Below are 12,449 nucleotides of genomic sequence, written 5' to 3' on the forward strand. Positions count from 1 at the left end.
AAGATGTGTGAGCCAAAACCACCAGCTTTTTTTTACCATACAGCTCAAAGAAAACAGTTGCTGACTGTCTTTTTCTTTTTTTCATCAGTCCTGTACCTAGAAGGATCTGTCCTTGTGTTTGAGGATGTCTTCAAACTGGTTGCCTTCTACTGCGTCAGTAGGTGAGTCAGACTCATTGCTTCCATGGAGGGGTCACGTCATTTCACTCTCCCCTCTGGGCTGCCTTTCCCCAGTATCCAGTCACAGCACAGCTGCCGCTGTTTCCTCTGGTTTTCTCTAACCTGCCAGGCCAGGAGCCATCTCAGATGTTAGCATCTATGATGGGGCCAGATCACCCAGTTTCTAGCCAGGCACACCATAATCACAGCTGTCCCTGAAGCTGGACGCTTTGTCTGAGGAAGTAGGGCTGCATCCACAAAGGACCGAGGCACAGGACTAGGACTAGCAGGGTGGGGAGGAAAAAGGTTCCTGGATTAAGCATCTCTTATTAAAAGCAGCTTTAAGCTTCCACACACACCTGGCAGGAACTTAGCAAGCCTGCTAAGTTACTGTTGCCTGCAGGAGACTCAGAGCACTGAGTCAGCTACAGAGAATCTATCAAGGAGAGTAGTCCTGAAACAATTTCTGTTCTTCAGCCAAAATTTAAAAATAAAATAAAGCGATGAACAACAGACCTTGGTTGTTTGCTCAGCACAGAAATACCAAACATGGTGGGCACAGAAACGGGAAAGACCTCTAAGGTCATTTTCATTAGAGCAAGGTTTGATCGGCAGCTGATGAGTCTCCCTGTGTAACTAAACCCGTGTCTCTGCAGTCTCCTCTAATCTGTGCCTTTATGCTAAGCACACTGCAGTGCTACCTCCACAACCTACTTCCCCCATTCCTGCTGCAGCAGGCCTGGTTTTGAGTTGGATGTAAACTTTTGACCTCCCCTGTATAAACTTAGATGACTCTTAAAGTAGTTGTTTCCATTTAAGAAGGGAAAGCAGATTCAGGACACGTTTACAAGGCAGTCATGTCAGTGACTTGATTAGGTCACAGAACAGGAACGATCTATCTATGGTAGGATACAGCGCACTGCAGCTTACCCAGCCAGTCATACTCGCGCTATTTTGGGGGCTGCTTCTGCAGCCAGCTGAGTTCAGCGCTGCCGGGCCAGGGCTCCTACCCACATGCAAGGGACCACACTCCGTCTCGCCCCATCTAGATGTGCATAGACATAAAATGGGCATAAGTTACACCTGGCCGCATATAAAGATTTCTGTCTTACCAAAGGAGCAAAGAAGAGCCCAAATGCAAACAAGAATTGGGTATTTCTAGTCAAATGGCTGCTGGGAGGGAAAATCTGCTTGCTTCTGCTTTCCTGCAGAAAAGATCATGGCTTAAGAAAGAGTCCCAGAAAGAAAAGCTTTTCTGTTCTTTCCTGTTATAGGTGTTACTTCTGAGTGTCAAATACACATTCAGATGGTTCATGTGATTTCTTAGGTTGCTGTCAAAAGACAAGGTAAATAGGGAATAATTATCTGAGAGAAGCAGGTAATAAAAAGGCTGCTTAGGCACTAACCTACCATTTGCTGGCTGCTTATAGGAGCTTTCCATGATGGTGAGTGGAGAGGCCTGTTCTCACGACTGTAGTAAATAGTAATTAAAAAATAGCTGGAAACAACTTATCATGGCTGACAGGCTCTTCTCAAAAGAAAGTTTAGTCTGGCTAGATTACCATAGATCACAAAAATAACACTTGTAGGTAACAGGTGACTCGGTGGCTTGTCTGCAAGCTACTGCCCCATCAATAAAACGAGATTTTCTTTATGTTAGGGTAATGTCTTAATGTTTCCTGATTTTTAGATGTCTTTTTCTATCAAAAAAAAAAAAGAAAAAAAATAGAAAGTAACTACTCATGCATATAACAATAACAAACAAAGAAAGCAGAAGGTCCATGGACCCTCTTCCTCTTTGAAACCTGATATCTGCCATGAAAAAAAAATAATGCTGGGATCACGTCAGTTTATGTCAAACAATGTGACAACAGAGTGCTCAGTAGTGCACAGAGAACCCAAGGAGTGCACAGGACATCAGTAAGATATGTATCTGTTAGTAAGGGCAAAAATAGCCCCTCTGCATTCATCTGTCAACACATCGGTCCTCCCCAGCTCTGTAGTCACCCACATTTTTGGGGTGTACGTTTGGGTAGCAGAGACCACCTACTCACAAGGGCAGCTTTTTCTAAAATAATTTCCTGCAGCTTGCAGAACGTTTTGTTAAACTTTTTAATGTGTAATATGGTCCTGTGCCATTCCTTGCTACTTTCAGGGACTATTATTACTGGCTTTTCTAGTCCTTTGTAGAATGGGCATTGAGGTAGGAACAGGTTTAGCAAATTGTCATTGGGCAAGAGGCAAACCTGAATAGTTTGCCACCAGCCCAAGAGCTCTGTTAAATTATGTGAGACTTAGGGTTTATTTCAGTGAAACCCAGCTAATGTCCCCTGATAAACTGCATGTTTTTTGCAGTAAAAATACAGCATCTTTCCAGAAACCAAGCAGTCAGAAGTCTGAGAGCGAGAGTAGAGGGATATATGTGTTTTCTCAGTGTCATGCAGCACTTCATCGTTGTCTGTCACTTCACCCAGGGGCTACCCTTCCCCATGAGGGGTCTTGCTTCCCTAACCCCACTGTGTCTTGCCATGTCCCCACGCCGTACACTTACATTGATTTTTAAAAGAGGAAGCAGGGTGGGGAGAGAGGGGTAAGCAGAAAGAAAAAGGACTGCAAATCCCCTCCACACCAAAAAAATGGCTTTTCTAATTACATTAATTACCATTTGCAACACCTCACTTTTCATGGGAAGATATTTCAGCCCTTGTGGCCTCCCCTGAGGTGAGAGGCATTCTTGCTGTTTTCGGGGGAGGAAGCCAAGGCGCAGTGATTAAGCCAGCGACACGTCACGAAGCATCGCCACAGGAGCTGGTGATCTCTCGTGAAACCAAAGCAACCCAGGCCAGCACCATGTCCACATGCCTTACCGGCCATGAGATCTCCCTTTGACAACATCCAGGACTTTGCAGAACAGGGCTGAAATTGTGAGCCAATTCAATCACTAAAACCAACAGTAAAATCTGGAGTTCCTAACAGTTGTGCAGTTTGGTCTTTTGTTGGTTTTTCACTGTTTTTCTTTTTACAGGGATTTGCTGCCCTTCACCCTGAAGTTGCCACAAGCAATATTAGAAGCCAATAGCTTTCAAGACCTTGAAATTATCTCTAGTCTGGGGATAGGTAAGTTCCTCAAAGCAGCCAGAGTTTCAACTCAGACTTGTGAGAAACATGGTGCCTCGCACAGACAAAATGCAACTGGAGGAGACACGAACTGTTGTCTTCAGAATAGCTGAGGAGACCTGAATGCAAGAGAGGAGATGTTTATGACCTTTATCTTTGTAGAAGCACACTGAAAAAGAGGCCACTTGGACATAAACCTCCACTCGGACTTCTGCACAAGGCGTGGGACCTGCAGACTCACTGTGTAAGCTGGGGCTTTCAACAACTGAAGTGTGGCGCAGTATCTCAGGATAGCTTACACACCCTGGAAGTAGTTGGCATCTGGGTTATCTGAAAAAAGGAAAACACCTTTGCAATTTCCCCTTCCAATGTGTGGGGGCACTGCTGATGGAAGTGTGATATTTTTTAATTTTGCTATTTCTGCTTCCTCTTGCAGGATTTCTAGTTGGTAGAGAAAGCTGTAGTGTCCCAGCATGTTCTCTCACCTCACACTAACCAGATACAAAAAGGAATGTTATTTTTAATGATAGCACCAAATGAGCAAATTTTAGATCAGATGTATAAAGCTACAGAGTTGAGACGTGCAGTTCTGTTAACTAAAGGAGGTCTCCTGCCTCCTCCTTCCCATTTAACGCACGCCACTTGAGACAGCTATTAGTTAGCCACTCTCATGCTACTTTGCTTTTCAGTTTTCCCTCAGCTGCTGAAAACAGCCAAACAATGGTGAAAGCTGAAGAGTCAGCTCACTTAGAGATACTTACTAGAGCACCCTGGGGCTTTCAGGATCTATTTTTGGATCTTCTGCATTATACCTCCCAGAAGGCATGGGCAAACCCCACTGGTTTCAGTTCAGGTAGCTTTGTTGAATTTGACGATCGGATTTGCCTCTAACACTTTCAGCATCCTCTATTTTGAATCTGTTCCAATTTGTCAAAGCATATTTGAACATGGGTGTCCAGCCAGCACTTACTGCTTGAAAAAAGCTCCTCTGCAACTTGAGATAGCAAGTTTTAAACTTGCTATTTTTTGTATTATAACAAGTGTAAATATTTGGATTAAAATGAAAGAAGTGTATCATGGTTCTTCAACCTTCTGTGTAATTTTAGCCAGCAGAGGAGATTCTGACTCAGGCAAGTCTGCAGCAACTTCTGAAAGGAAGAAATAACTAAAGCACAAGCACCAAAGCAATGTTGACTGTAGTCTTCCTCCTTCTTTCCTGTACACTGGTGGTCATAAAAGTGGTGCTGCTTGGAGGTTTGCTTGCCACCGTACATTGCATGCCAGAAAAGTTTCTGGCAACAGAAGAAAACCTGCTGTTGTGTAAAGATTTCCCTGGAAATGATGGTAGCCTCTTGGAGTGCTGTGCTGTCTCAGTGAAGTCAAACAGGCTGAAGTAATGACAGACGCTGCTTACTGCTTCCTGGAACAAGATTTCATGGGTACAAATGGGTGCACAAACAAGAAGTGCTGCCCAAAATGGCACTCCCAAAGGAAAGCTAGCATTGTTTGAAATTCTTATATATTGCTTTTTATTTATTTCGAAGTGATATGTTTTTCAAGGGGGTAGAAGTAAGACATCTACCTGCAACCTGGATTGTTCCACACAGGATCCAGCCGTTTTTTATATTGTAAAAGAGGATGTACCGCAGGCCCTCTAGTCCTGACCTCGCTGGCGCAGAAGGCATCTTAGCAGGAGAATTAGTGTGATTACACTGCACAAAGAGCACATACCATCACAGACATGCGAAAGTCTTCAATAACTGCTTAATTATCCCTCCAAGAGTGTAAGCTAAGAGAAGAGCCAGGACAGCAATGGGAGACGATCATACTGCTTTTCCTGCTGTAGAAGACAGTGTGGCTGGGCTGGGAAACACCCGCTCCGAAGCAGCTGTGTAACCCTTGGGAAGACCACCTCATCTGGTCCTTCACAGTCTGAGTGGAGCGTTGCGTTTTCATCACAGTATCTTACCCTGGCCGCTACTGAGAAAAATAACCAACTTCCCTTTTGTAGGTCGGTTTACTCACCATTTCCTCAGCCCATGAGACTGCACAGCATTATATTCTGACTTCAACAAGCAACTTCCACTGGTTTGCGTTTGCTGATACTCAGTAGAATTGGAGCGTTCAAAGGAAATCGTACCCCAGACAGTCGCAGGCGAGAGGGGGACTGGCAGCGTGGTGCTGTTCTGTGCATTTGCATCTGCACGTCTGCTCCCGAATTCTGTTGTCAAGAGTGCTGCTGTTCCTGGCAACTCTTTGATTTTAAGCTTCTTTGTTCTCCTCTCTGTCATGGTAAGAAATAGGAGAATAAAGCCGTAGTAACCTCAGCCTCTCTGAGAAAACACGGTGAGATGGTTGTGCAGTCGAATTAGCCAAGGACACTGGCCTAGGCGGCGGGAGGCTGCGTCTGCATTTTTACCCTGACGGGAATGGGCAGTCTTTCAGTCCGCCTGTGCGTGGGTGACTGTGCCTGTGTTACAGAAACCCGTGGTGAGAGAGAGCGGAGGGGCAGTGAGGGGTCAGCATGCCCATCCTGCCCACCTGCAGCCCTCACGCGGCTGGAGGGAAGGGCACGGTCCCTGTCCCCAGGGTAGCAGGCTGCGTCCCAGGGGACCACATCGCTGGCAGAGGGAGGCAAGGCCGGCCGGCTCAGGGCACCGAGGGGGAAAGGCAGAGCCCTGCAAGGGCAGGTCATGGCGGCGGCAGAAAGGAGGGGGCTTTGACAGCAACGGCGTGGATCTGGCTGCGAGCAGGAAGCCATCGAAAGACATGGCCCCACTGGGGAGCAGAACGGGAAGAAGTGGCCTGTCTTTGGGGACACCGCAGGCAAGGGAAGTCCCTTTGAGCTTTTCTGGGGTGCTGGTTTTTAGGAAGAGGCCCAGGCAGACCCTGCCCAGGGCTCTGGCCAGCTCAGCCCTGTGTCCTTTCCCCATGATGGGCTGGGGGGGGACCATGCTGTGCAGCCGTCAGGAGAAAAGGGCCCTCTCAAGGCACCACTGAAGGCACCATCCTGAGAGCTGTACTGCTGTACCTCAGCACTGAGGGTCATCCCACGCCTGCGCAGCCCCGTCCGTCCCCTCCTGGGCCCGGCACGCAGTGTTTTTCCAGTGAGACAGGCCTGACACCAAGCACAGGGCAAGGTTCAGGCACTGTGTGCAGCCCTGTTTGCGGCCCCTGTAAGTCCACCCAACAGAGTGTGCCATCGGTGTCAGCTCTGTGTCCAGGGACCAAGCGTGCTGAAATGGTTATTTAGTTATCTGCAGCCCATGTTTTCAGGATTTCCCATCTTCCCCTTGCCCCTAAATCTGTGGGCATCTGTACAGTCCTCACCCAGAGAATACCCTCAGAGGTTTATACCCTTTTCCCTTGGTCAGAGCACATGGATTTGCAGGATCCTGCTTCCTGATGCTTCCAGTAGTGGACCTTGGATTAGCAGCTCTAAGAGTGACTAAAAGCAATCAGACTGGTAACACAAGCAGGTTTGAAAACTCGCCTCTGGGGGAAGGGGAAAAGGTTAAATGTGATACTGAATCTATTCAAAAGATGTACACTTTGTAATTTTTTTAAGACAAGTTATTCAAAGACAGCTTCTAGTAAGAGGTATGTGACATACAGAAGTGACTACTTGCATCTGAAACACCATCTTCCTTTTCCAGTCACAGCTGATGGCACTGAAGTAGAAAACTATTTGTTAATCCTTCAGTATACGACCTCCCTGCGTACAGAGTCTTTTGCACCATCTTCCCTCTCTTACACCTGCAGGCACGCAGGCTCAAGGCAAGGTGCAAAATAGAGCAGGCATGGCTGTGGATAATTGTCATCCAGAGCAATAGACTTTAATAGTAATTTTAATCTGTGGAAGGTATTTAAAATCATGTGTTTCCGGACTGGTTGTACTGCAAAGTACACACACCACATGAGCTTGCTGCATAGTAGAGTCATCTTCATCGGACATCTCTTGTGCTCCCGGTGCACGCTGGATCCAGGCTGTATATCTCAGCCCTGCACCTTCCCATGGTCAGCAAGAGGGAGACACAACTCGCCTGGGATCTGCACACCCTCACCTCATGTATCCACAGCTGTTCGCATTTGGAGGGCAGTGATCACCGAACAAGCCATAGACCCCTTTTTACAGTCATTCATATTTGTTACTTGTACCTTCCTGCTCACACTGCATAGGCTGCACAGCATTAACAGTTTTCACTAGATGAGTGTCCTAAAATTGGCAAGAAAGAGATTTCTGGTGAAGCTTCTGAGCTTGTCCCCTTGTATGAAGCATCTCACACACATAAAACAGTCAAACCTTTCTTCACACTGTTTTCTGCAGAGGTGTGAAAGCTTGTGTACCATTTCTTTTAGCAAAAAGTAGGACATCTACACACTGTTAGCAGCTAAAATCATCTCAGATAATTTTTTCATTTTTTTTTCTTTCTTTTCTTTTTTTTTTGACAGATTTCTGGGATTCCTCCTTAAACTACAGAAGAAGAGGAGAGGAGTTATCCCACCCTGCAAAAGGCTCTGCTTTCAGCACTGCGCAGGCAGGCAGCTTAAGATCTACCCAATGTTTTGCAAGTAGCACAAACCACTGCTCATGTGAAATTGAGCTGTCAATAGGAAATGACAGGCTGTGGTTCGTGAATCCTATTTTTATAGAAGAGTGCAGTAATCCTTCTCCTCCAGATGTACCTCCTCCTGAAAGCCATGCTGTGAGAGCCGATCTCCCCGCTGCCACCACGCTTGCTGAAAGAAAGTCTCCCCGCCGCCCCCCTCCACCTCCACCTTCTCACACTCTCATTCAGAAGTCTTCTCTGAAGCTCCTGCAGGATCCCATGACTGCCTGTGAAGAAAACGAGCTGCTTCTTCAGCCACTAGGAAAGAGCATCAAGGAAATGAAAATTGAGGGCGGTGACAATAAAGAAGAAGAAGGGAACCAGAGCTGCTCAGTCAACGAGCCCTCAGCAGTGAGCCCCAAGAAGGGCTCTCAGCCTTCTGTTCCCCCACGGAGGCGGCTATGTGAGAGGACCTCAGACGAGAGCTGTGTGGGTAAGCCTGGAAGTTGTGAAACGCTGAAAGGGGAACGGACAGAAGAAAAACAAGACACGAATACAAAGAGCAGAGATAAAAGGTTGCTGTGCAAAAAGGCTGTGGAAATGCCTGGGGAGGTTCCCGAACGGGCTGTATCACAGTTTCAGGAGACCAAGCCTGAACCTGCAGAGAAGAAGAAGGACATGCCTGAGATACAAAGCAATGCCATTCAGAAAGCAAAGTCACCTCCAATCCCGCCACCGAGAAGGAAGAGGCTTTCCCAGGTGCCAAGGGTCACCAGCTCCTACCAGACGAAGCAAAGAACAGTGGCAGAGATGGCCACGGCCACGGCGCAGGCTTTGTGCCAGAGCAGCTCAGCTACAGTGGCAGGAGGTGCCACTTGCACACACCCCAAGACTGGACGGGGACATGGCCGCAAATCCCTCAGCTCAGCTGAACTGAAAGGTTCGCACTCCTCCCTGGAGGGCCCGGGAGGCAGCGCCGTGGCTCAGGCGTCAGTGTCCGAGCCAGACTCCTACTCCACCAGCAGCACAGAGGATGACCTGGAGGTGCTGAGTAGTTCATCCAGTAAAAAGACACGCTCCATGATCTTGGGCAAGGCCAAGAACAGACTGTCCTTTGTGAGCCTGTCCAACGTCTTCACAGTCTTTTTGTCTAGTGACAGGAAGCTGCAGAAGAAGATAGTGGAGCTGGCACAGGACAAGGATTCATACTTTGGCAACCTGGTGCAGGACTACAGAGTGTACAGTTTAGAGATGATGGCAAAGCAGAGTTCCAGCACAGAGATGCTACAAGAAATTCGGATGATGATGACACAGCTGAAGAGTTACTTAGTGCAGAGCACTGAGCTGAAATCTCTGATAGATGCAGCCTCCTACACCGAGGAACAGCTAGGTAGGTGACTCGTGTTTGGGCAGAATTCGGGAAGGTGAGGAGGAAGACAGGATTATGCACACACAGGTTCTGCTTTACAGAATTATAAACCATCTCCTAAAAGCTGAGGGGTGCGAACTGAAGTCTGCTCTGTGGTTGCCAGCACTTGGAGGAGCAGCTCTAGAAAGTGAGAGACCAATAAGGGGGAAAATCCCATTATGAATGTTTTAAAGGGAAGAGTTTAGGCAGAAGAGATGTGTTTGTGTGTGTGAGAGACATATATATATATGTATAGATGTATATGTATATACAGACATACAAATATGAGTGTGTGTGTGTGTATGTGTGTACATATCGACACACACACACAGAGCTGTGCTCACTGGAAACACAAAAGGCCAACTTCTCCCTGCACAGCTGTGTTCCCCATGGCCTTCCACATCCGCTGCCCCACGCTCTGCAGTGAGGATGAGAACTCTCTGCATGTGGCAGCCAGATCAGGGGCTCAGGGGTCAGTCACTGTCTCACAAGGAGGGACAAGCCTAGATGATCTTGAATGGCAGGTTGGAGGAATCACTTGATCCTGCTCTGTGCTCCTCAGAGCTCAGAGGCGTGGAAGAGCTGCCTGCTGCAGGACCACTGCTGGCTCTAAAATGCAGCATTCACCTCTCTTTGCCACAGACATAGTTTGCCTTTGGGAAGGAAGAATAATATTTGGGGCTGTTTAGGTGTGTTTTGTTGCTTCTCATTCAATATGCTGTGAGGGAGTAACATGCTACTTCCCTCCTTGCTAAGCAACGGACTGGCCTGTTTAATGTACATTCATAAGGGAATATACAAAGAGCTGTAGGATTTTTTATCCCGGTCAAAGCCATACAGTCAGAAAAAGCATGCAGCCACACACTCACGTGCTCTTTTGACTTAAAACTGTTTCTTGAGGACCTGAGAACCAATGCAGAGCTGTTTATGAGATCCCTGCATTGGCATAAAGCAAGCTGGGAGCTGGGAGACCCCCAACACAGAACATGGCTGGCTACAGAAGTGGCAAGGGATTACAGCAGATCCCGCAGCTCCAGTACTAGGTGGAACCCAGCTAAGTGGTGAGCCACGACCCAGAGGCACTCAGCTGTCAGTCTCAGCAGGCCCCGGTTGACTTCTTTCTCACCCAGCAAAGGCTGCATATGATACTGCAGTTTCCTGAGCAGAACAGACCTGCTGCAAGGCCCTTGCCATAGCTAGGAGAGGGGAGCTACAGTTTCACTTATCGTGCACCTCGTGTAACACCTGCAACTTTTGTCCCAATAACTCCTTTCTTTGAGGCAAAGGGGGTGTCAGCAGAGAGAAGCCTGTCTTGAATCTTGATTAGGGAAGGTGGAGAGGAGGCAGAAAGAAGAAGTGTCCTTGTTCTGCTTCGTAGAGCTGCGTGCGTGCAAGGATCCCCTCACCTTCACACAGACACGCCTGGTTAGATTTAGCCCCGTTCGCTGGCAGTTCCTTAACAGGACTATATGGCCCAGCCAGCCTAGGGAGGACTGTCTTCTCCTGTGGAGGACAAGGATTCACACTGTGGAAGATTAACTATTTCAGTTTGTCCTGCTTTAGGCTGACTGATTCTCTGGATTCTTTAAAATAGTTGCATTTTGTGTACATGAATATTACTGCCTTCTGTTTCATTCCTCACTGGCTGAGCAGATGAACCCTTTCACCTTTGTGCCTCAGTGCAGGGGTGACAAGAGGATCCCTAGCAGTCCCCCTGGCTCTGCCTCTCGTTGCTAGGAGTCAGACAACAGACTTTCTCACAGTTTCTCATACTTCCTTTTGTTTCCTGCTAAATATTAAGCAAATGCTCAACCCACACAGACTATTTCCTCATCCACAGCTGGCGTAAGAGGTGACTTAAAAGCATCAGTAAGTTAGAGTCACTTGAGCAATAAGGGTGAGAAACTTCTGACCAGATGTTGGTGTCTGCCTCCGAGCTGGTGGCTACAACCCCTTTTCAGTCACTGTGGAGAAAGGGGTGCTTTGAGGATGCAGTTGATTTCGTCCAGAGTGAATATCTCAAACAGGTCAAAGGGCGATGTCAGAAAGGACATAAGATGGATCCCACCTGGGCATCTGTAAGGGCAGGGATGTGAAAAGAAGAACAGTTAGGTGAGGTTCCTCATCTCTTCCCAGGGTTGGCTTTCATGCTGCCTGACAGTGCCACGCTGGTCAGCCACGAGTCAGACAAAGGCAGCAGGGGCTGCTGGTAGCAGGAGCTCTCCTATGGCTCCGGTGGCAGAGACCATCACTGATGTCCATCTCAAGCCTATCCAGGATTTCTGGGAGGTGTTGGTAACAAAATGTTTACTTTCTGGGATGTAATTTCTGTTCCCTGCTCACAGCTATGCAGTAGTGCGTGAATAACCAACCACATGCTTTCTTAGGAATTTTACTTGCACCTGTACTACTGTGTTGATTATTTATGGTGGACTTTTGTGTTCTCCCTTCTCTGTGCAGAAGTGATTGCAGAGACGGCTTTGTACAAATGTGTCCTGAAACCTTTAAAGGAAGCCATTGATTCTTACTTAAAAGAAATCCACAACAAAGATGGATCTTTACAGCAGCTAAAAGAGAACCAACTTGTGATACAAAACACAACTACCACTGACCTAGGCGTGACAACCAGTGTGCCTGAAACTGTTGTGCTGGAAAAGATCCTTCACAAGTTCACAACCATGCACAAGGCCTACTCCCCAGAAAAGAAGATTGCCATCTTGCTGAAGTCCTGCAAACTCATCTATGACTCCATGGCTCAGGGAAACCCAGGTACAGCACTCCTACTGAAACGGTATCCCTCGCTGGTCCTTCCCCATGTATCAAAGGAACAGGGTTTATGGTACAGTTGATGTGATAATATTGAAATTAGAGGTACCTGTGATTGTCAATGTGTTTGGTATCAGCTGTCCACACGTTGTGTCAGAGTGGGCTGGTTAGTGACTGTGAAGTTCTCTGCATTGATGACAGGTATAAGATGTTACCTCGTTAACTTTAAGCTCCATAACTCCAAAATACAGACATCTCTGTGTGTTTTATGGGTAATGGCCTTTTTGCTTAGGTCTTCACACAGCTCTCCCTAAATCCTCAGAGCTCTGTCCCAGCTTGTAGCAGCTTAATGGCAAATTCTAGGAATGGGTCTCTGGGAAAAGTCTCTTGTTTTGGCCTCTACAAAGTTTTGCCTAAACTGAGGAGAAGACGCAGAATGCTAGCACTGTT

At 47.3% G+C, this 12,449-nt stretch overlaps 1 protein-coding gene across 1 annotated transcript in view; it reads left to right on the plus strand.

The window, feature by feature from the left end:
- Nucleotides 1-12,449, plus strand: part of RIN3 (Ras and Rab interactor 3) — a 79,559-nt gene that overhangs the window by 48,916 nt on the left and 18,194 nt on the right. The window contains exons 6-9 of the mRNA XM_075426205.1: nucleotides 89-161; nucleotides 3,184-3,275; nucleotides 7,728-9,215; nucleotides 11,694-12,002. Of these exons, the coding sequence (XP_075282320.1) occupies nucleotides 89-161; nucleotides 3,184-3,275; nucleotides 7,728-9,215; nucleotides 11,694-12,002 (1,962 nt within the window). The remainder of the gene's footprint in view (nucleotides 1-88; nucleotides 162-3,183; nucleotides 3,276-7,727; nucleotides 9,216-11,693; nucleotides 12,003-12,449) is intronic.

The sequence above is a fragment of the Opisthocomus hoazin genome, chromosome 7 (assembly GCF_030867145.1).
Source record: "Opisthocomus hoazin isolate bOpiHoa1 chromosome 7, bOpiHoa1.hap1, whole genome shotgun sequence".
In the NCBI taxonomy this organism is placed as follows: Eukaryota; Metazoa; Chordata; class Aves; order Opisthocomiformes; family Opisthocomidae; genus Opisthocomus; species Opisthocomus hoazin.